At 46.8% G+C, this 25,326-nt stretch overlaps 1 protein-coding gene across 2 annotated transcripts in view; it reads right to left on the bottom strand.

The window, feature by feature from the left end:
* Nucleotides 1–25,326, bottom strand: part of NUP54 (nucleoporin 54) — a 381,989-nt gene that overhangs the window by 182,128 nt on the left and 174,535 nt on the right. The window contains exon 1 of one of the 2 annotated variants that reach the window (XM_085640976.1): nucleotides 7,888–8,078. The exons of the other annotated variant lie outside the window; for it this stretch is intronic. Within the exon in view, the coding sequence (XP_085497102.1) occupies nucleotides 7,888–7,936 (49 nt within the window). The 5' untranslated portion in view covers nucleotides 7,937–8,078. Of the gene's footprint in view, nucleotides 1–7,887; nucleotides 8,079–25,326 lie in introns of those variants that run through there. 2 annotated transcript variants of the gene reach the window in all.

Here is a 25,326-nt window from a genome sequence, read left to right as displayed (position 1 = left end):
AACATCCTGAATTCCTGTAGATCTCTGTAAGCTACTGGATAAAACAGACAGCACTGACTATTAGTTAGCATCCATTGAAGTGACTTTGTTAGAGTGTAAACATTATGGCAACTGAAGCTGGGAAAATCCTAGATTATCTCACCTAAGCAGGTTTCAAACTAAGTTTAGCACATGTAGTGTACACAAACGTCCAGGTACACCTCCAAGTTACGTTTAAGTGTAAAAACATAAAAATACATGCAACACCCTAGCCAGAAGCCTTTACTACAAAAATCTGAATCACTCCCTGAACTAGAAACTAAGGTGTTTTTCTCTATGTAACCATTTGGCAAAATAATTAAACTCTGTCTAACCAGTTTCTGTTTAATCGATATTACTCAAAATGAGTACAGTAATCTAGGGATGCAGTGTACTACAAAATGGAAAGGATCTTAGAGATACAGATCAAATGCTCAAGAGTTTGCCAGAAAGCAGAACAATCCTAGGAAGTCCCCATGCCTTCTTCAAGTCCTATTCACAACACTGAAAAAGTCTCCTATTTTGCACACTGCTCTCGCACTTTGTTTGTAAAGTATGGCCCTAGCAGGGAGGCAATGAAGAAAGAAACCTCTGCTAAACTCTCTCAAGGGCAAATCACACAGTGGTGAACTATAACCTGTGTCTCTTTCTCAAATGAGCAGTTCCCTCTTCTACTTCTGAAGTTTAGATTAGCCTAATTTTATCTGTTCTCTGATTTGCGGTGCCTAAGCATTTTAGAGCCTGAGGAAGATATGCAGGTGTCAGATCCAATGTCCTGCCTCAATCATGCGTCCAGCCTGCCTCAAGCACTACTCACCTGGCTTCAAATTCTCGGGTTCCAAACAGCTGTTAAATCTACTTATTTTTTATTTTTTAAATCAGTATCAGTTTGCCATTTGAAATAGATTGTATTTCTTTGTCACCCAACCCTGCGTTTCTTTTCTCTTTGTCTCGTATCGTCATCCAACGATGTTGTTTTAATAACTGTCTTTTATCACTCAATGCATATTTGCAGTATAAGACTAATTGATAAAAGGGAAAAAAATCATAATCAACAACAGCTACTGGATAAAACCCAATTGTGGCCCGGTATAGCATATTCCCATTTGACCACTAACGCTTTGGTATACTCATTTACTAAACAGAACAAAAGCTTTTATGGGGAGCCTATCAACATCATAACTACATGGCCATGACTGTCATCCAGAAGGCCATGCGGTTATTATTCACGACTGTGGTTTGTCCTCACTTGTTCCATTTCATTGGAGCACTTCTGAAATTGACAGTCCACAAGAAGAATATTCTATTAGACAGTGGTCTCTATTTTCTTGATTACTCTTATATGAAGATGAACCTTTGGCGGGGGGACTCAAATAATTATCTATAGTCTCCACCCACCTACCCAGAGAAAAGGGCTTTTGAAAACATCTGCAAAACACATGTTGGCTGTGAGCCAGTGATATAGCTCAGACTCCGGGTGCAAAACATAAATCGGAGGAAACCAAAAAAAAGACCCAGTTCACACAATCATCAAAATTCAAAGGACAACTACTTTGGACACGCTATATAAATGTATCTAAAGCAAATGTTTGTAAATGCTATTTAGAACTGGAATTGAATATTGGCATCCACCTAATTTTGGATGAAACCACAACTATGAACAATTTATCAAATAGAAAGGAGTTAGAAAATTCTTGTCTAAATAATAGACTTTTTAACCTATTAGGGCATTTCAAATTAATTTGGTGAGGTTTATAGGTTTGCATTAAATAAATGGTTAAAAAGTATTACTGTGATAAATGACCGGTTCTTATGGAATGAGCTGTAAATATGATTTTGTTTGGCTCCTCATAAATAAAATGATCTGTTTGGTCTAATACAGAATCCTGGAGTCTTGTTTTTTTAGAAGTCAAATAACTGTTCTATCATTTTGTGCTCCACCTACAACCCCCTTCCCCACACCAAAAGGAAAACAAGCAGAATAGAACACGTGGAAACAAGGGTAGATGCAAAGGGAAACTAAATTGCATCCTAAGTACCAGCCAACTTTGCCCAGCCATCATCATAATGTATTAACCCCAGCAGGCAGCCTGTAGCTATAATGCTCTTCAATCACACTATCACTCTCCAGATGCACAATAACAATCTTCAATCTCATGTGACACTCCTGATGTACCCTTCAAGGGCCAGTGACCCCCTCCAAAGGGCACAACAGTTTTTGTGTCTCTCCTTAGGGGGTAAAGGGTTGTTTGGAGGCTTGCCTGGGGATGGAAAGCCCACTGGAGGGCTGGGTGTATAAACAAAAGGAATGGGAGTGGCTCACCTTCACATCAGGCCATGCCCCCTCTACTGAAGACACATATACAGTCTTTCTGGCCCCAATCTAAACCCTCCACCACTCAACCCCCGGACAGTAGTAGCAAGTCCAATAAAGATTAGGGATTTAATTTTTAGTAATGGAGCAAGGGCCAGTTCCACACTCAACCAAGGGCAAGGTGGTCTTTCTGCCTACCCCACTGGGTGGGGGTGGGATACCACTTTTATTGGTACACGTGCGTGAACGCTAAGTGGTAGGAAATATTTGGATCCCCATTGATTCCTTAACTTTCGCTCTCATAAATGTGAGCAAAATGTGTGTGTTTTTTGCCAAAGTTTTCAAGGGCATTATGGTAAGAAACCGTTCCACCTTGGACTCCCCTGGGTCTAGTTTTCAGAAATGTCTTGATTTGGTAAGTTTCCCTTAGTGACGACCGAGCTTAGACCCAAAATACAGCTATCCACATTGCAAACAAAATGGTTGCTTTTTTAGTGGAATGTTCTTTTTTTTTTATATCCATCAGTGTTGCGTTTTGGGGGCTTTCCAAAGATTAATGCGAAGCTCACCCACATAAGTGGGATACCATTTTTATTGGGACAAGTATGGGATCGCAGGGTGGTGGCAAACTTGTGGATCCACTCAATTTCTGGAACTTTTCCTTACAGAAATGGTAGCCAAATTAAATTTTTAACCTGTTTGTGATTTGCAAGATCTACTGGGGGGATAAAAAACAAAAGCTACATAACATGAAAGGCAGTCCATTGTGGTCTTCCCAGGTTTCTCCGGGTGGTGGCTGAACCAGGCCTCAAATTCCGCATGGACTAACTTTGCAAAAAAGAGTCGGATTTGAATGGTTGAACGGGATGTCTTCATGTCTCGTATTGGGATGTTCTTTGTCTCGGGACGCTAGGCCCAGCCACACAAGTGGGGAATCATTTTTATTACAAGAGTGGGAACGCTGGGTGGTAAAATGTTGTGTAGTCACACAGATTCTCTCACAAAAATCAGAGGAAAATGTGTGTATTTAGCCATAGTTTGAAAAGCTTTCTGGGTTTAAAAAGGTCATGGGATCCACAAGAGTCCCACTACCCTGAATTCCTCTCGGTATCTAGTTTGTAGAAGATTCTAGATTTGGAAGGTTTCCCTAGGTGGGGGCTGAGCTAAGGCCCATATTTCTCAGACAACCACACTGTAACAAATGCACCGATTTTGTTAGGTGAAATGCGGTGTCTCCAGGATGTTTTGTGTTGCATTCCCTAGACTCATCCACACAAGTCGGGTACTTTTTTTAATTGTGAGAGCTGAAGGAACACAGAATAGTAGGACATTTGTTTTCATCAATTGGATTTCTGAGAAATTTGGGTTTCCAAATATAAGCCAGTGTGCAAGAAATAAGACATTTTGTAAAGTGCCATCTGAATCACGTTAGTAAAGGTAACACCAAATGCAGAGGTGTACAAATAACCACCATTCCTAAGCCCAGTACCTTGTGCAAATTTCAGAAATACATAGGTTTCCTTCATACCCATTTTCCTTCATTAAATGTTACCATATAAATTGCTGTATGGTCGGTACACAATGAAAAAATTAATTCGCTGCAACTCATTTGTGAGCTCTGGGTTTCGTATGTTTTGGGGGAAGATACAAAACCTGTTTATCCCTGTGACCATCAGAGTCTATTTGACATAACATTCTATTGCTTTTGTAAATCAGCAATCATGACAAAACAAAATTACAAATGAGAGCGTCGTCCCAAATTGCTGCTTTTCCCACTCACTTTCATTTTTTTTTTTACTTCAAAGAATAGTTTTGTCGTGGGGGGGGCCTGAGGGATCTACACAAATGACCAGGTGAATTCAGAATGATGTGTACTATTCAGCAGAAATGTTAACATCAGGATGTTAATAAGAAAACACAAGAATACAAATTTGCTTGGGTACCTTTTGTGGAAAGATGTTGTTAAGGTTCAAGTCAAGCTACACCAAGCTTCAGAAAAGGGGTTAGGGTGAGGCCCTAGAGGTAAAGTGGTTTATTTAAAACACAAGTGATCAATTTTTAGTACAGAAATACAATGGTTTCTGTAAGAAAAGCTAAGGACAGGAAGCGCAGTCCAATTTAGCTCCAGCAGCATGGTGATCATGTTAAAACAGTGTTTCCCAAACTGTGTTCACGACCCACTGGTGAGTCATAAGCTGATTTTTTGTGGGTCGCAAAAATCCAAGCAATCAATAAGGATGCCTTTAAATTCTGCATTTATCCTCGTAAGTGGGTCAGAGTGTGGGGAGCATGGAACAAGTATAGGGGTAACATATGTGATCCACCACCTCTTTCAGATGAGGAATCCTCTGATTCAGATGGCTAGGGAGGCTAAGGGGGTGGAGGGGAGGGTGGGCGGTACTGGTGATTGTCAGGTATCTAACTCGGGACTATCTGAAATAATTTTGGCTATGCACGGTGATTTTTCTAATGTACTATATATACGGTCTGATTCTAAATCTGTTGGTTGTCTTTGTTGCAAAAACAATAAAAAAAAATTTTTAAAACAAAAAATTCTGCATTTATCTTGTCACGTTTGTTGCTCTTCGAAGACAAACGTCAAATGTTAGGCTAGGTCTTCCGAAAAATTGTTTTTTAACATGGGGATTGATGTTTACCAACTCCTCTCACTTTGCAGTCAGAGAAAGAAAAGTAAAATGAAATGTGTGACAATCTTGCTGGAGTACAGCGGGTGTGACATGAAAGGCTGTAGGATGTCATTTTTTTGTACCACACCAAAATGCAAATACCTGTAAATTAAATATACACACTCAGCAGTTCGAAAAGTAAAAATGATTTTTTTTGTTGATAATTCTAAAGTTTGATGTAGACAAAAATGTTAATAGGATCAAACCAAGGCACTTTATTTGGTGTTATTACCACCTAATATCCATAAAAGGTTGTGGGTCACAAAAGCTTGTTGGTATAAGTATTGGGCCGTGGTTCTAAAAAGTTTGGGATGATCATTACATATTGCGCAAAACTAGGGTGACCAGATTTTCAGAACCAAAAACCAGGACATTATACCTCCAATATTTTCCTCTTTTTATTTTGCAGATTCAACTCAGGTGAGCATTCACGCATAGCATTATGGGATTGGAAGTCCTTGTACATCAAGCCCATGTGGGCTGCAGTCATTTCCATAACCAAATGTTCTCCAATTGTGCCATTCACCAACAGTTGGCCTCCCCAGTGCAAACACCCTCACCTCTGCTCTGCGCGACACAGCCTGCCATCAGCTGTCACACACCCGCTTTGAAGCGGTAGTGCATCCCGCGACCGGGCACGGACGCCATTAATGAGAAGAAAGTGTTTTGCCCACCGGATAGGACGCACTTGCAGAGGAACAGTAACGAGCAGGGAGGGCTCTGTGATGAAGCACGTCTCAGCAATCCTGACGCGTTTCGGGCCAACACCCTTTGTCAAAGGTAAGCTGCTGGGAAATGAATGCAAGGGACCTCCAATATTTTCCTCTTTTTATTTTGCAGATTCAACTCAGGTTAGCATTCACGCATAGCATTATGGGATTGGAAGTCCTTGTACATCAAGCCCATGTGGGCTGCAGTCATTTCCATAACCAAAATGTTCTCCAATTGTGCCATTCACCAACAGTTGGCCTCCCCAGTGCAAACACCCTCACCTCTGCTCTGCGCGACACAGCCTGCCATCAGCTGTGACACACCCGCTTTGAAGCGGTAGTGCATCCCGCGACCGGGCACGGCCGCCATTAATGAGAAGAAAGGGTTTTGCCCACCGGATAGGACGCACTTGCAGAGGAACAGTAACGAGCAGGGAGGGCTCTGTGATGAAGCACGTCTCAGCAATCCTGACGCGTTTCGGGCCAACGCCCTTTGTCAAAGGTAAGCTGCTGGGAAATGAATGCAAGGGACCTCCAATATTTTCCTCTTTTTATTTTGCAGATTCAACTTGACAAAGGGCGTTGGCCCGAAACGCGTCAGGATTGCTGAGACGTGCTTCATCACAGAGCCCTCCCTGCTAGTTACTGTTCCTCTGCAAGTGCGTCCTATCCGGTGGGCAAAACCCTTTCTTCATATATATATATATATATATATATATATATATATATATATATATATATATATATACACACACACATATATATATCGTAGTAGTATGTTGAAGTATCACAATAACCGCAAAAGACACATGGGACTATACAGGTGTAATCTACTAAAAATGCTACATCTAATTAAACAAATAACCTGTTTTAGAGGTTGTGCATCTCATTCCATTTCAAAAACTTAAGAAAAGCTCACATGGTCTGATTTTCTTTCAATTTAGGAACTTATACTCGGATGGTAAAGCAGGGCTGCAAGTACCAGAAAATAAATGATAATAAGCATTTCCACTGCAATAAGTGTAGCATCTACGCGAGTTTAAGCCATTGGTATTGTAAATGACAATGCCTTTTATTTTTATAACAAAGCATAAATAAAAGGCATTGTCATTTCCAAAGTCAATAGCTCAAACTGGTGTAAATGCGAGACCCATTGCATTGGAAATGTTTGTTGCTACATGGCGCCAGGAGTCTGGCATGATCACCAGCACCCTCCGGAGAGGTCGGACCCGTCCAAAGCTGCGGAGCTCGCACCTCGCCTGCTCCGGGACAGTGCTGCAGTGCTAGTTAAATAAATATATAAAAAGCAATGGAGGAGAGCGCTTGCGGGCAGGAAATAAGATATTTGCAATGGAATAGGTCTCGCATTTAAATGCAAGACCTATATTGCTATTGTCCGCTCATTGTGCACCCAATGGAAGCAGAGCGCGTCATGCCTACAGGAGAAACTCATTAAAGTAAATAGTGCTCAGAGGCTAAAGAAGATGGACCGTGTAACATCCAAAGTAAAAGGGCCAGTCTCCATGGGAAGGTACAAATGTAGACAAGGCGGTACTAAGGAGGGACTAACAAGTCTGTTTACAAATCAGACATCATCATTTATGAAGGACACTGACACAACCCAATGGCAAATAAGGCAAAGAGTGGGCGGAGCTTCCATTACAAACTCCACTACAACATGTCTCCCCTAGAGCAGCGCATGCGCGCTGAATCTAGGCTCGACCTAAAAACAGGATTGGTTAATCTTCAGTACCCTAGAATTTAGATGCTTCCTGCTTCCCACCAACTGAATGAGCGACTTGTATTGCACCAGGCTGCCTTTACGATCTTACTATACTGGAAGGAGCGGGTTGCTGCGTGAATGAGGCAGCACATCAGACTACTCTTCCAACCACTGAACTTCTGTACCGTCTGTGAAAAAAGGACTAGTAACACGGTTATGCACATGCTCACCCGACCCTCACAAAACCCGTGACATGTATTTATATTACACAAGAAAAGGCATCTGGACTCCCTGGCCCGGGGCGGTCCGGTACGTCTGATCACCCTACTTAAAATATTCCAATATCCTCTGTTGACTGGTAGCTCTTAGCATGTCTGCATTTGCTATCTCCCAATAATCCTAGTTCCTCTTCTGTGAATTCCCATGATCTCTTACCCGGGGTGGCGCTGGCTGCGGGAGCGGCAGCCCCGAAGTTGAAGGCCATGAGTACAGCAAGCGTTGCTGGCGGGAGGACCGGGACCAGAACCAGGGTACACTTGAGCAGCAGAGACAAAATTCCGGACGGAAACAGAGCACTGAAAACGAGAGTTCCGCTCTTCTGTCGGAAATACGCGAGAAAGAGAAGAGGGACTACAGCTACCAGCACCACTTGCTTGGAAGTAGAGGCATCAAATATGAGACGCAAATTACACTGCAGCGCGAAGTCTTAAATCCAGCTTGGCAGCCATCTTGAAAATAACTATGCCTTAGTCTACACGTTGAATATACCGGAGCTTTCTCTAGTTTAGTTAGAAACGAAGACAATAACGTGTTTAATACCGACAGTCAGATCAGAGTAGTACTTTTGTCAAAAGTAATTTCCATTATAATGCCACCATATATAGGCGTGGAAATTCCGGAATGCAACAATACTTGGCTGTAATGACAGGAGCAGCCAATGTCACGTATGACATGGGAGCACTTAGCAGGCAATTCAATTTTTAGCTTCTGAATGAAATTAACAATTGATTGGTTGGACAGTTTAAATATTTATGAGAATCAAAGTAATGTGTTTTAGGTAGTGTAAGATTTCCAAGAAGACTTACCAGGCCGATAAAAGCAGGTGAAGTTGCACACCATTACTAATTGTGACTCGAGGTGTTGGTTGGCCAGTTTTCAGGTTATAATTTGACTCCATTGGCAAAGATTTGGGAAAAGTGTATGTTGTTCCTCCTTTTAGCATATGGAAATAGTACTGGCTCTAACGATTTGCACAAAATTTCACAAGCCGACAGTTGCTGGACAAAACACCAGCAATTTAAACACTATTAGGGTGACCAGATTCTCAAAACAACAAGAATTTGCAATGCAATAGGTCTCGCATTTACGCGAGTTTAAGCTATTGGCATTGTAAAAGCCATTTAAATTTTTTTCAAACTAAAGTGCATTCCTGTTGCGACCTACGGGGCTGAGATTTGGGGTACTGCTAACTGTCCTGGCATTCAACAGGAAGAAAACAGGTTTTGCAGGAAATTATTGGGCACCCCAATCTCCACCCCACAATATATTTGTCACAGAGAACTCAACCTTAATTTTATATCGGATTTCATCCGTGCCCGTCCTGTCCTTTTTTGGCTATCGATATGGAAGAACCAGGCTGCCTCCCTCACCAGAGAGATCATCAGCGATTGTCCCTTGTGTGATAAAGGGATGGAAATCCCCTGGTTAAGTGGAGTATATCAAAGCCTGTGCAGTGTCAACAAAGGAAATATTTTCCTAAAACCATCCACAGTTGACACTGTGCCAAAAAAGGTGCTTAGAGATGCGTTGTATTCTTCATACAACGAAGAAAGAATCAGACTGGAATCTAAGAAATACTCTGTTCTTAGATATATGTCTGTTGCACAGGACTGTCACTCTCTACCCATATACATCACTCTAAACATGAGCCACTGGGAAAGGAGTTTACTATTTCGCCTTAGAGCAGGAATTATTAGATATGCACTATGTTGCCCTCATGGTCACCACCACAATCTCGACCATGTACCATGTCCTTGTGATGGGGTGAGTGGTCAATCAATTTTACACTTTTTATTTTTTTGTAAGTATTATACTAAATATACTAAGTGGATAATAAACCCATTTTTTAAAAAGAGAAGGCCAATCAGTCTGGACAATGCCTATAGATGTTTAGCTTCCCTGGCAGATGAGGAGCTGATTTTTCGCGTAGGCACTTTCCTAAGAATTGCTATTAGAGTACGCAAAACTATGCTCGACCCTTGAGCCCCTATTTGACTGATTATTCTTGCACTATTGTTAGTTTGCACAGTGGTTTTATCAATAGCAACTATTTTATTACCAATGAAGTTCCTTTTAACATATTATGAAATGTACCAATTGTTATAGAGATATTATTGTAAAGGCTTGCTTATCGTGTATGCTAATTATTCGATTTTGCATTTTATTAATTGTTGTGCTTTTATGGGTACTAAGTTACCCGAATAAAGGTATTGAACTGAACTGAAAAGCCAATGCTTAATATTTTTGTTTTTCAAAACATAAATAAAAGCCATTGTCATTTACAATACCAATAGCTTAAACTCGCGTAAATGTGAGATGTATTGCATTGCAAATCATTGTTTTTGGGAGGCATGGGGAGATTAAGTGATTTGCCCAGAATCACAGTATGTGGAATTGACCCTGAGGCTCGAACCTTGGTTTCCCAGCTCCAAAGTTGGCAGTCTAGCCATGAGACCACATCCTCTCCTTTCGTACACATCCTCTCCTTTCGTACACATCTGTGTAATGAAGGGAGCACACTTCCCACGCGCTCCTGGGGGAGCTCAGGGAAGCAAAAGAGAGTGAGGAAGGGGTAAAAGGTGAGTGCATGATGGGGATGGTGACTCGGTGGGGGAAGCCGATAAACCCCCTAAAAACGCAAATTGTCTTTAACCAAGGGGGTAGCTAAACATCCAAGGCTGCCAACTTTGGAGCTAGGGAACGGTTCAATCCTAGGTGTAGTCAGCAATTATTATCTTCTGCCCAGATCTATTTATTAAATATAAATAAATAAACAGCATCTCGGAGAAATGCCACTGACCGCGCCCCCGCAGAGGGCCACTAGAGCGGTCGGCGCCCTAGTGTCGCCCAGGCACCGGTCACCCCTACCCGCCTCCCCCTCCTGGGGGGCAGGGACTCCGGCCGGTGTCGCCCTCCTCTTTCCGGCCCGGAAGTGACGCGACGGGCGTCACTTCCGGGGCTCCTCTGGGCGTAGGGGGAGGCTATATAGCCCTCCCCCACCTTGCCGGCGACCTCTTGTCGCTTCGCACGCCGCATCCCTCCCTACCGCTTACCCGGCGTGGTTGGCAGGTGGGGGTGAGAATGTTGTAATATTTCCTTTTTTCGTTGCAGGCGGAGTTACAGGGCGATCTGGAAGCAGGCCGGTACCAAGGGTACCTCTGCGCGGCACCATAGGGGGTGCCAGAGCCAAATCCGAGGAGCCTCATGGGAGGGTCCCGGAAGCCGTGTCGGCGCCCCGCTAGTCCTTCGGGCGGTTGTGGGCCTGAACAACCGGGGGGTTTGCTATGCTATGCTCCGCCCCGGGAAGGGGCGTGAGTAGAAGGTACCAACGGTCACGTGATCCTGGAAGAGAATCACTTGGACGGCAGCATAGGCGGGGTTCGCCCCAGTACGGCCCAGCTCATCAGGCGGGCAGGCAGCCCAGTTGGTTGCCTGCCCTTGGATCGCCCGTAAGATAACCCACCTATTACATAACGGTGTATGTAATAAACCTGCAGCATTTTGTACCCAATCAAACAGTCTGAGAGTGTGTTATTATTGGGTAATGTATTTTGTTGGAGGGGGGACTGAGGGGTGCCAATGGCGATACTATGCAAGCAGCCACCATTGCTGAAGTTGCTTCTCGGAGAAATACAGGTGCAAAGTGTGTTAGGAGGCAGCCGCCATTGCTGAAGCGGGCGTTCTGTGAGTTCTGAGTACAATAATAAAGTAAATAGTTCACGGGAGGGCTAATGAAAGCTCCCAAGCTAAGACGCTAGTAAAAGGTCAAGTCCTCATGGGAGTTCAAATCCAGTTGGCCGCACACTGCTCGTCACACCAGCATGTTGCCCCAAGGAACTCTGGTAGATGTAGTGGCGACGGCGAGTACGCCTATGCCACAGTGTTGAAAAAAAGTATGTGTCGCATTAGCCATCCCTGGATACGTGTTTCGAGGTAGTTGCCTCTCGTCAGCAGGGAGTAGGTAAGTGTAAAGGGGTGCCGCGTGGACTGCCAATAACGTAAAAACAGGTAGAGTACCTCTCATGGGAGTTAACAACAGAAGATAAGGTGGTACTCAGGAGGGACTAAAAGTCATATAAGGAATAGGAAGCCAGCATTTACGAAGGACAATGCCTCGAGCCGATTGAAAATATGGACGGACAGTGGGCGTGGTTTCAAGTCCATACTCTAATACTGCATGCCTCGCAGCAGCGCATGCGCTGCCCAGGCTCGACCTAAAAATAGAGGACTACTTTTGAATTATCAACAGTTCAGACATGTTATATCTCTGTATGCTCAATATTCAACCCATGCCCCACAGTGGACTCAAGTAAACCATTTCAACAGCCCCGCAGGACCATATACAACGCTTATCCATCTCTAATTTAGTAGGGACTCCCAGATGCCGACACGCATTTACTAATGGTGCATACGATGAGGAAGTGCAATAATGCATGCAGCCTTAGCCTGGATTGCCACGATCTAACCACACACCCTCTCCAGTCCCTGGGGCAGGAAGTGGTGCCCAGTACCCCGGCCTATTTACACAGGGGGACATTCTCTTGATTGGTTTTAGTGTCCTTGAGACATGACACATAGTTCATCCAGTCTTTTTGTTTTCAATTGCAACACCATGGTAGATATAATGCTTATGTTTTCATTACAAAACATTAAACTGCATGTCCCTGAAAGCACACAGAAGAGGACTTACAAGCTCAGAATTGGACTACATTTCTGCTTGCAATACAGCGTAACTCAAATGGTGAAATATAAGACACAGGCAAAAATGTCACACTTCTTGAACCGGAAAAAATTTGCTGGGATGCGTCGATCACATTACTTCCACCAGATCTAAAAATTATAGTTTTTCCTCTCCAACAAGTTTCCATATTCCACTTTACTCAGGATGTATTCGGTCACCCGATTGTCCAACACTGGCCTACTGACGATTCAGCCATGACCAGTTTTCAGGATATCCATTGGCTGTTGCGCTTTGTGAGAACATCTATGGCATTCTGCCATGAATAGGGTCCCATGCCACATACCTCGCGCTTGCTTTCATTACCACATCTGCTGACCAGTTCCATCTCACTGGGCATTGTGAATTGTTCTTCTTCCCATCCTTCCTACCCCTCAAACCACTTATGTGAAGCTGCCGACCATGGACACTGATATCACTGATTCCCAAAACACGAAACTCCTTTGGAACTTCGCACGAGTCATGCATCTTAACTTACTGCCTCAAACCCACACTCCGTGGTACTCACTCAGCCCCTTCACTTTAGCGCTTTAAGCTACTTTTTGGTGTTGCCTACTCTCCACCCACACTTGGTGTTGCTCACTCATTCTCTTCACACTGTTCATTCCCCCTCTCTCACCATGGTTGTAGCTGTAGCTGGACCCCAGACACTGCTCGAAAACAAACTGAAAGCCACCGGTCACACTTTCCTGCCGAGCCGCCCATGGACAAAGCCTATTGGATCTTAGTGCCAGACGCTCTCCGTATTCCACCCGTCGATTGGCCATTCTAACCAACTGACAACGAGTGGTAAATATTAAGAGCCATGATTGGTGCAAAGATCTATCAGTCACTCAGAAGGCTAGAGCCGCCAGAAGCTAAGATCAACAAGCTGTTGCCTTGAGATCAAACGCGCGAGCGTGGACAGGAGATGTGCGTACGCGTGCACAACTCCTGTCCTCTGCACGCATGCACAAGCTGTCGCCTTGAGAGCAAGTGCACAAGCTGTCGCCTTGAGAGCAAACGCGCAAGCGTGGACAGGTGATGTGCGTACGCGTTCACAACTTCTGTCCTCTGCACGCGTGCACAAGCTGTCGCCTTGAGAGCAAATGCGCAAGCGCGGACAGGAGATGTGCGTACACGTGCACAACTCCTGTCCTCTGCACATGTCCTGTCCCCCTTTGCTCACCAAACCGACAACAATAGGTCTCGCCAAGGCGTGCAGCGCATGCGTTGAGTCGCTAGGCGAGACCTAAAAAACTGGGACTGTTCATAGACATAGAAGTAGGACTATAGTTTTCGTTAACCGCCAACATAAAAGTAGGACTATTTGACAGCTGTCATAAAAAAGGACTACAATGAAAAAAACTGCCCCTTCGAAGGAAATAGGACAGACAGAGCACGGATTCCCATCGCAGCTCTTTATTCAAGTGATACGGGTTGCAGGTATCGCGTTTGGTCATTGTGGCATTACAGAAAAAATAGAACATTGTGCTAGTGTATATAGAACCAGTGTCTCACTTGTGAAAAATCCAGAAAATGAGGACCTCCGGTAAGATTACCAAAGACCAGTGTCGAATCCTCGTGTCTGAACCCCTGCACAGGCAATGTAACTGGGTAAAGGCCACATATAATGCTAAATTTTAAAGGCAAAAAAACCCAAAAAACGGGGCATTGTTTCTTTCACTGGCAGTGAAATGGCTGTCCCTCGTAATAGCACAATCTCTTGGCGCTTTGATCCTCTTTAAAAACACTGGCAGAACGAGGAGAAAAGTATTGATTTATGGAGAGTTGCATCCTGCAAAGTTCGTGGATTTCATTTGTCATGATGCACTTAAACACCTGACCTTTTTAGTGCTTACAAATTCCCCATTGAGCATCTGTTACCCAAAATAGTGCCGGTTAAACAGAGAAATGTCCCGGTTTTTAAATAGTGTCTCAGTGTTCAAAAAAGTAAGCAGACAAATGTTCCGTTTTTTTAGTGCGGGGCACTATTTAAAAACTGGGACATTTCTCTGTTTAACCCGGGCGTTGCACAAAAACCGGGATATTTCGGTAATTTGGAGCAAAGTGTCGGGACACCAGGACACTGCTCCGAAAACAGGGACCATCCGGGGAATACCGGGAGGTCTGGTCACCCTAAAACATTATCACATGCTCTATGCCAACATTTTAGAAGCGGGAAGTCAGAGATCTTAAACAAAATAACTGGGAGATTGTATTTCTCCCGTTGACTTCTATTTAGGCCTGTGTCCTGTCTATTGGCATGTATGAGACTTTCAAGTGTGCTGCTGCAGGATCGTATATCAGAAATACAGATACACGGTTTTTGATTACCTGTCAGGAGCACAGAGAAAATGCTAGGGCAGGCAGAGAGAGAGTGACAAAAACGTGGTCCACTGTCCTGCAGGAGCAGGTTACTGGCAAAATCCAAGTCACTCAAGACCAGTCCCTGCGGTCTGAAGCCCGCAGAGGCAGGGGCGGCTCCTCTGCAATGGCAGAGGAGCATCGTCCCACTGGCTCAGAGCAAGCAGGTGACAAATAAAATTATATTCTATCATGTTTCATGCATAGGGAGGGGCAGGGCCCGGCCATGGGAGGGGGGAGGAGGACTGGTTAGTGCACTTCTTTAAGTGCACATGTATGCAGGGCTTTAAGTGGGCAGGCTCTGAGCACCGGCAGTTATTTTCAGGGGGCCTCGAAATGGGTCTCTATTGGGCTCTATGTTTGGGCCTCGCAAAGGTAGTCCTTTTTCTTTTTTTTTTCCTTGGACTGCAGTGAGAGCATGCCCATCGATGTGGGCATGCTCATTTTGCTCACTACTGAGTAGTGGATGTCAAGGAATGACGTCATGACGTCATGCCAGGTGAGCCGCGTTGTAGGAATAAGGGAAATCCTTTAAAGTGAGTCATTTTCTCTCAGGATTTCCCTTCTCTTTTAGCAGAGCAGGAGCAACGTCGTCATGGTGCCAGCATTATCATCATGGGATGATTAGGAGAGACAACCACAGGCAGCTTGCTCCAGCACGACCCTGCTCTGACCTTTCACACTGAGCGTCAAGGCTGCAGTGTAATCCAGCAACAAGTGAAGCGCAGAGACAGGAACTAGTCTACGTGATCCTGCCCCAGCCCTAACAGCTCCAGGAAGTTAGAAGTTGAAATCGACCTACACTTTGATTTGGACACCTGCTTGCTATTTTTAGTGCTTCTCTGCCCATTCCCCATCATATTCTTCAAGATTTGTTTTTTTATTTAATTACGGAGGGATTGACAGTTGCTAAGACCTATAGGCCTGCAAGCATCACTTTTGATTTCATTATACACATTTTTTAATTTTAGTTTTGCATTCCAGCATGGGTGACGGTGATGTGGACATGGTAAAATAAATAAAAAATAAAAAATGTCTGTCATGTGTTGTGATCTTTTTATGTACATGCGTGTGATGCCTATACATGCATGCTGCTTCCCAGTTCTTGCACACACATCGGTCATTTTAGAATGGTAATCAAGATGGCCGATGGCCACATCGTAACAGTAGCAAAAAAGAAAACAAACCAAACTTAATTGTATGCTGAATGCCAAAGCAAACTAGTGTTGGCAGAGCCATTAGGAAGGTACTCATCTTCTAAATGTTTCTAATGCTTATTTAAAAATAAAAGTTTAGCATTTGTATAGTGTTAGAAATGGGGGTCTCTAGTTGGTCGAAGCAGGTACCTTAGATCAAATAGGGACCCTTGCTTCTAGTCAGGGTAAGGAGGATACATGCTTGTCGATAACCCCTGCTCACCCCTCAGTAGCTTGGCTCGAGCAGAAAGGCTTATCTTCAAAGGCAATGCGTAAAGTATTTGTACCAAGACTCACAGTAATACAGTGTTAACACCACAAACGGACTCCACACCGGTTTAGAAAAATAGATTATCTTTATTAAATGTAAACAAGACCAAAACGACAAAAAGTTCCACATATGAGATTACTTGATAAAATGTCTTTAGATAGATCGTTGCAAATATGAAAGATACTTTGTAGAAATCAAGTAGCACCCACGGGACTAACTCGGCATCAATACAAAGCCCAAAGTACATCCCTGCCTGCGGGGATCGCAGCGGCAGATGCGGAGTCACCCAGACTCCCGAACAACAGTATCTCGGACAAGGATTTCGATGACGGTGCACGGCGTCGGAGAAGAACGATGTCGTCTCCAGTGAAGTTGCGACGTCGGCGATTCTTGTGGTTCAGAAACAGATTTTTCTCCTCTTGCGCTTGCACAGCTCCCGATAGCAGAAAGGCCTCACAATCGGTTTCAGGCCCTCCTAACAACTGGAACTCCCAGCAAGGAAGTTCAGGGATGCTGGCGGTGAAGTCCTTTTGTGCCTGGGACTTCGGAAACAGGAGGCCAGCTCTTCTCAGGCCCTTGGAGACTCTCTCCTTCAGAGGGACACAGCACTCAGCAAAGTCCGTCTTCAAGTAGGGGGACACAGCACACAGCAAAGTCCCTTCGTCCTCTCCTCAGTGGAAACAGCAAACTGCAGGCCAACCCCAGACACACAGCAAAGGCAGTCTTCTCCTGAGTCTATTCAGCTGATCTTCTTGGCAGGGATTCCTCTCGATCACGAAGGTGTCTATTCAGACTGGTCTAAAGTTCAGGGGTTTTTAGCTGTAGTATTTATACCCCAAAAGTCTTTGTTCTCTATGTGTGAGGGGTCCAGGACCCAGTTCGAACCAGTTCGGGGTGCCTTCGGCCAGGGCACATCTCTTCTTTTGTGCAGGTGTGCCAAGGTCTTCAAACGCACCACAGGAGGTGGAGCCAGCTCTGTGGAAGGCAAGCACAGCCCTATTCAGGCCCGGGCGCTACTCCTGCCACCACTCTAAGTGTCAATCAGCCTATTCAGCCTAGCGCTGACTCATCTTGCCCTCCCAGGGTTCATGCACACCTCACCAGACCCTGTCGCTCACAAACCAGACGACCAATTCACAAACAGGCTGAAGCACACGGAAAGGTGGAACACGAGAACAGCCACTTTCTAAAAGTGCCATTCTCGAACACAGAATCCAAAAACCATCTGTTCTGAAATATGCGTTACCAAATTCTGAGTACAGGGGTACCAGACTCCAATTCTGCATCTTGCTCCTATAGGAAGATAGGCAGGTAACCATGATACACAACCTTCCCCATTCTGTCCTATCGGGCAAGATAGCCCCTCCATAGTGAAAGACGAATTTGGTTGTAGTTCACTACCAGGACATGTCACCCACACTAGGACATGTCCTGCCTTTCATATATACTGCACTCTGCCCAGGGGGGTACCTCGGGCCTACCATAGGGATGGCTAACCTGTATGAAAAGCGAAGGTAAGGCCTGGCAGGTGTGGACACCGGCCTGGTCGACGGCGCAGTTGGCGAACAGCGCACAGGCACACGGTGGCCGGCTTGAGACATCGTTTCAGCGCTACTCGTGTGGGTGGCACAATCAGTGCTGCAAGCCCACTAGTAGCATTTGAGTTACCAGCCCAGGCACAAGTAGTGCACTTTACTAGGGACCTACGGGTAACACAAATATGCCAATCATGGATAACCAATTATAACACAATTTGTCCAGGGAGCATTCGCACTTTCGCACTGAACAGCAGTGGCAAAGTGCCCGAAGCATCTAAACCAGCAAAAATGTAATCCAGCACAGTGTCAAAAAATACAGGAGGAAGAGACAAACAGGGGTAACCATGCCAAAGATGCCAAGTCTAACACGTGTCCCCTCCAGCTGAAAAGTGGGGAGAGCTACCCATCCCCTTGGGAGTTCTCTTCACTAAGGCGGAAAAACCTGGACAGACCATCAGCGTTGGCGTGTTCTGTGCCAGGACGGTGTTTCAACGTAAAGTCCAATCCCTGTAGGGAGCTGGACCACCTCAACAGTTTTGGGTTTTCACCCCTCATTTGCATTAACCATCTGAGGGGCCTGTGGTCCGTCTGAACTCGGAAGTGAGTCCCAAACAAGTAGGGCCTCAGCTTCTTCAGCGCCCAGACCACAGCAAAGGCTTCCCTTTCAATCACACTCTACCTCTGTTCCCTGGGAAGTACCCTCCTGCTAAGGAAGACTATGGGTTGGTCCAAGCCCCGTCGTTCACCTATGAGAGTACTGCTCCCACCCCATGCTCTGAAGCAACTGTCTGCACAATGAACTCTCTGGAGAATTCAGGTGCCTTGAGCACGGGTGCTGTGCACATGGCAGTCTTCAGGGCCTCAAACGCCGTCTGGCAGGCATCGGTCCAGATCACGTTCTTGGGCTGCCTCCGCGAAGTCAGCCCAGTCAAGGGGACAACAATGGTGCCATATCCCTTGAGGAATCGTCCGTAATACCCGGTGAGAACTAAAAAGGCTCTCACCTCCGTCTGGGTCTTGGGGGGTTCCCTTAGCCAGAATGGTATCACTCTTCGCTTGTAGGGGTGCCACCTGGCCGCTTCCTACCTGGTGTCCCAAGTACAGCACGGATCCTTGCCCTATCTGGCACTTACCGGCCTTGATAGTGAGGCCTGCCCTTTGCAGAGCCTCTAACACTGTGCAGAGGTGTTGCAGGTGTTCCTCCCAGCTGGAGCTAAACACCACAATATCATCCAGGTATGCGGTGCTGAATTCCTCCAGCCCGGACAATACCTGGTTGACCAGTCTCTGGAATGTGGCAGGGTCGTTCTTCAACCCAAAGGACATGACTCGAAACTGGAAGTGCCCCTCTGGCGTTGAAAACGCACACCTCTCTTTGGCCCCCTTGGTTAAAACAATCTGCCAGTACCCAGAAGTTAAATCAAACGTACTGAGTTATCTGGCAGCGCCCAACCGATCCACGAGCTCATCAGCTCTGGGGATGGGATGCGCGTCGGTCTTCGTGACCGCATTGAGCCCACGGTAGTCCATGCAAAACCGGAGTTCTGGAGTGGCCCGAGCGCAGCAGCTTTGGGTACCAAGACCATGAGACTAGCCCACGGGCTGCTGGAGGGCTCAATCACCCCTAACATCAGCATCTTAGAAACTTCTTCTTTGATGCTGGCCCTGACCTTGTCAGCCACCCTGTAAAATTTCTGCTTCACAGGTAGACTGTCCCCGGTGTCCACATCATGGACGCACCAATTGGTGATTCCGGGCGTCAGGGAGAACAGGGAGGCAAACTGACCCAACACCTGGCGACAGTCCCTCTGCTGCTCTGGGGTCAGGGTGGGCGAGAGGTTCACTCCATCCACTGACCCGTCTCGCTCCTTGGCTGCCAGGAGTTCAGGAAGAGGGTCACTTTCCTCTTCCATTTCAGCATCTGTAGCCAGGAGCATCGTTACATCAGACCTCTCAAAGTGTGGCTTGAGGCGGTTCACGTGCAGGACCCGCAATGGGTTCCTCGGAGACTGCAAGTTAACCAGGTAGGTTACGTCGCTCTTGCGCTCCACCACCTCGTATGGCCCAGTCCACTTGTCTTGGAGCGCGCAAGGCTCCACTGGCGCCATCACCCACACCTTCTGCCCAGGTTGAAACTCGACCAGTGTGGTATTCTGGTCGTACCATCTTTTCATGTCTTCCTGGCTAGCCTCCAGGTTCGCCTGAGAAAGCTTCCTGAAGTGCTGTGTCTGGTTACGGAAGGCCAGCATGTAGCTGAACACGTCCTGGGGACTCTTTCCGGGGTACTTCTCCCTACTCTCCTTCACCAGACTCAGAGGTCCTCTAACGGGATGCCCATACAGGAGTTTGAAGGGACTGAACCCTAAGGACTTCTGCGGTACCTCCCGGTAGGCAAACAGCAGGCATGGTAAAAAGATGTCCCATCCCACTTCCGTCTCATGGACTCCACAAGGCCCATTATCATGCCTTTCAGGGTTCGGTTGAACCTCTCAACCAACCCATTCCTTTGAGGACGGTACAGAGTGGTGAACTTGTCAGTTACCCCACACTCGTCCCACAAAGACTTCATATACTTCAAGATGAAGTTGGTACTGCGGTCGTACACCACCTCTCGGGGGAACCCAACACGGGAAAAGATCCCCATCAAAGCACTGCCCACCACGGGGGCTGTGATTGTCCGGAGAGGGACAGCTTCCGGGTACCTGGTGGCATGATCCACCAAGACCAAGATGAGCTTGTTGCCTAAGGCTGTCTTGGGTTCCAGAGGCCCCACGATGTCGATGCCCACCCGCTCGAAAGGGTTGCTCACCACGGGAAAGGGTTGGGGGGGAGCCTTACACTTCCCTCCACTTTTGCCACTTGCCTGGCAAGTCGAGCAAACCCTGCAGTGTGTACTGACGTGCTTCCTCATTTGGGGCCAGAAGAAGTGGGTGGCGAGCCTCTGAAAAATCTTGTCGCACCCCAAATGTCCTGCGAGAGGCACGTCATGAGCCAGGCCGAGTAGGAAGGTCCTGAAGTGCTCGGGTATCACCAGCACATGGGCTGCACCGGGCTCAGCGACCTTAGGCTCACTATATAGTAATCCATCCTCCTAGGAAATGAGATGACTCTTGGACTCTCCACCTGCTGCCTGGTATGCAGCTTGCTGCTCCAAACCAACAAGAGAAGGGCACTCTCTCTGCTCCTTGCAGAACTCCTCCCTGGAGGGACCTCCTTCCTGCCGCCAATGGGTCAGCTCGGGCAGGTCTCCCAGTCGGCTACCTGTTTCCCGGTAGGCTCCAGGGCATCCCCCTCAGGTTCTTCCTCCTCCTGGGTCGTGGGAACGGTGGGATCGGGTTTCCTCACCCCCTGCTCCTTCTCTTCCTGGCAGGCACCTGGGCCACTGTTTCAGGCTCCAGGTCCGTTTGATCCCTCCTACTGGCTGCCATTGACCACGTGGTCACACAAACCCACTCAGGCAGACCCAACATCTCCAAATGAGCCTTGTGTTCCACCTCCTTCCACGGGGAACTCTCCAGGTAATTTCTTAACAGACAGTCTACAGGCATGGACGGACTAACCACGACCTTCAAGGAACCTGAGACCCCCCCACTCAAAGGGTACACGTGCCATCTTGCAGAGGCGCACGGAGTTGTCTGCTGCAACTACCGGGTGAAGTGCATCGGGAACGACCTGCTCTTCGGACACCCACTGACACCGAATGGATGTCACGCTGGCACCTGTGTCACTTAGAGCCTCCACCCTCCTCCCGTTGATGGTCACCCACTTCCTGTACTCTTTAGTGTTTTCAGGCAGATAGGTTTTCTGGACCATCTCTCAGTCTCCTAGCGAGACCAGGGTCATCACCGCTTGCTCCCCCCCACCAGAAACTAATTTCTCACCCAACGCTACACTCACTAACCCCGGTGTCGGAGTACTAGTGGGCGCTTGGGTCTTTCTGGGGCATCTCGGGGCAATGTGACCTCTCTCCCCACAGTGGTAACACCTGGGGGGACCCGTAGGGGGACGTCCGCCCTTAGGGGGCTGTGACGTCTTAGGCTGGGGGGGCTGGGACTCCTTTACCTCTGAACTATTTTGGGGCCCTTTGGAGAACTTCTTTTGATTACCTCCCCCCTCCACTCTTCTGCTGGGGACCCTGCCCACCTTTAGCTGTCGTACCCACAATCCCCTTATGGACCCTGGTGCTAGTCCAGCGGTCCGCCTCCTTAGCAAGCTCACTGGGATAATTTAACTTACTATCCAACAAATGCTGGCGCAGCTCCGGAACACACAGACTACTCAAGTGCTCCCAACTAATTAAATAGCACAACCCCTGATAATCTGTAACTTTGCTGCCCTGCATCCAACCTTCCATTGCTGAGGTGTACACTCTAACGCATTCAACCCACGTATCTGAATTGTTCTTCTTAGAATTCCTGAGCCTCACTCGATACTGTTCTGGGGTGAGCCCGTACTTGAGGCATAAAGCCTCCTTCATTTTGGCAAAAGTGAGGGCTCCCTCCTTCACTAAAGGTGGTAAAACCGCTGTCCCAGATGCCTCTGAGTGTTTACATAGTCCTTCCCCGCAGTTCTTTCAGACACTCCATTCATTCTCAAAGCAAACTCATATGACTCAAACCAAGCATGGATATCCTGTCCCTTTTGGAAATTCTGTACTAAATCCTTGGGGATGTATACCTTACCCCCTTGCACTGGCTGTGCGCTGCCACCATTCGAGCCGGACTCCAATTGCTTAGGTTTGATATCCATCTCTCTCATGCTCAATTTGTGAGCCAAGATCAACTTTCACTCCTCCAAGGCCCGAGCTCTCTCCTCTGCCTTTTCCTTGAGCCTAATGACCTCCAGCTCATGTTTTCTGATCTTTTGGTTCTCCTCTCTCTCTTCTCGGGAGAGGCTCCCGGCGGAATGGATGCTGGCAGCCCTGTTGGCTACCTGTGGCACAGGCAAATCCTGAGGCCCAAATCCATTTCCTTGCTCGTCGACATCCACAGGTGAATTATTACCATCGGCAGTACCTTGGGCCTCCCACCAGGCTTTTAAGGCTTTCTGGAGCTCATCTTTCTTTGCGCCCCCTCTTGCGGGGCACCCTAGATCTTTGCATAATTGCTTGAGTTGGTCGACCTTGTACGAATACAGATCTACGATGCTGAACTCCAATTCGGCTCCTTCAGTTGCTGCTCTTTCTGGATTCGACATGGCGAGGATGTTTCACGGATCACAAATAGAACCAAAAACAATATGTGGCTGTGTAGTGGTCTGCACTAATCCTAGTGATGTACACCAATCACTGTGGGTCAAGTAAAAATACAAGTTCGGATCCTCACTGCTGACCACCAATGTTAGAAATGGGGGGTCTAGTTGGCTGAGACAGGTAACTTAGACCAAATAGGGACTCTTGCTTCTAGTCTGGGTAAGGGGGATACACGCTTGTCGATAACCCCTGCTCACCCCCTCGGTAGCTTGGCTCGAGCAGACAGGCTTATCTTCAAAGACAATGCGTAAAGTATTTGTACCAACACTCACAGTAATACAGTGATAACACCGCAAATGGACTCCACACCGGTTTAGAAAAATAGATTGTCTTTACTAAACTTAAACAAGACCAAAACGACAAAAAGTTCCACATATAAGATTACTTGATGAAATGTCTTTATATAAATTGTTGCAAATATGAAAGAAATGTTGTAGAAATCAGGTAGCACCCATGGAACTACCTCGGTGTCAAGACAAAGCAAAGTCCAAAATACAACCCTGCCTGCGGGGATCGCAGCGGCAGGTGCGGAGTCACCCAGACTTCCGAACAACAGTACCTCGGACAAGGATGTCGATGACGGTGCACCGCATCAGCGAAGAACGATATCGTCTCCAGTGCAGCTACAACGTCGGCAATTCTTGTGGATCAGAAACAGATTCTTTTCCTCTTGCGCTTGCACAACTCCCGATAGCAGAAAGGCCTCACACTCGGTTTCAGGCCCTCCTAACAACTGGAACTCCCAGCAAGTAAGTTCAGGAATGCTGGCGGTGAAGTCCTTTTGTGCCTGGGACTTCAGAAATAGGAGGCCAGCTCTACTCAGGCCCTTGGAGACTCTCTCCTTCAGAGGGACACAGCACTCAGTAAAGTCCGTCATCAAGTAGGGGGACACAGCACACAGCAAAGTCCCTTCGTCCTCTCCACAGTGGAAACAGCAAACTGCAGGCCAACCCCAGCCACACAGCAAGGGCAGTCTTCTGAGTCTATTCAGTTGATCTTCTTCGGCAGGGATTCCTCTCGATCACAAAGGTGTCAATTCAGACTGGTATAAAGTTCAGGGGTTTCAGCTGTAGTATTTATACCCCAAAAGTCTTTGTTCTCTATGTGTGAGGAGTCCAGGACCCAGTTCAAACCAGTTTGGGGCGCCTTCGGCCAGGGCTCATCTCTTCTTTTGTGCAGGTGTGCCAGCGTCTTCAGACGCACCGCAGGAGGTGGAGCCAGCTCTGTGGACGGCAGGCACAGCCCTATTCAGGCCCGGACGCTACTCTTGCCACCACTCTAAGTGTCGATCAGCCTATTCAGCCTCGCGCTGACTCATCCTCCCCTCCCAGGAATCACGCACACCTCATCAGACCCTGTCACTCTCAAACCAGACGACCAATTCACAAACAGGCCGAAGCACACGGAAAGGTTGAACACGAGAACAGCCACTTTCTAAAAGTGCCATTCTCGAACCCAGAATCCAAAAACCATCTGTCCTGAAAGATGCGTTATCAAATTCTGAGTTCAGGGGTACCAGACTCCAATTCTGTATCTCGCTCCTATGGGAAGATACACAGCCTTCCCGATTCTGTCCTATCGGGCAAGATAGACCCTTTATAGTGAAAGTCGAATTTGATTGTATTTCACTACCAGGACATGTCACCCACACTAGGACATGTCCTGCCTTTCACATACACTGCACTCTGCCCAGGGGGATACCTACCATAGGGATGGCTAACGTGTATGAGAAGGGAAGGTAAGGCCTGGCAGGTGTGGACACTGGACAGGTCGACGGTACAGTTGGTGAACTGCGCGCAGGCACGGCGGTGGCCGGCCTGAGACATCGTTTCAGCGCTACTCGTGTGGGTGGCACAATCAGTGCTGCAAGCCTACTATTAGCATTTGAGTTACCAGCCCTGGCACACGTAGTGCACTTTACTAGGAACCTACGGGTAACACAAATATGCCAATCATGGATAACCAATTATAACACAATTTTTCCAGGGAGCACTCGCACTTTGGCACTGAACAGCAGTGGCAAAGTGCCCGAAGTGTCTAAACCAGCAAGAATGTACTCCAGCATAGTGTAAAAAAATACAGGAGGAAGAGGCAAATGGTTAGGAGTAACCATGCCAAAGATGCCAAGTCTAACATAAAATAACCTAACTAATGTGATTTTATGTTTCATCGTGTTAGATCAGTATTCTTTGCAATATTTTATTAAATGTATCCATAAAGGCAAAATTGGAGAGGGATTTCTATTTTTGCTCGTT

The sequence above is a fragment of the Triturus cristatus genome, chromosome 2_2, assembly GCF_964204655.1.
Source record: "Triturus cristatus chromosome 2_2, aTriCri1.1, whole genome shotgun sequence".
Classification (NCBI taxonomy): domain Eukaryota; kingdom Metazoa; phylum Chordata; class Amphibia; order Caudata; family Salamandridae; genus Triturus; species Triturus cristatus.
This window is presented reverse-complemented; position numbering and strand designations above follow the sequence as displayed.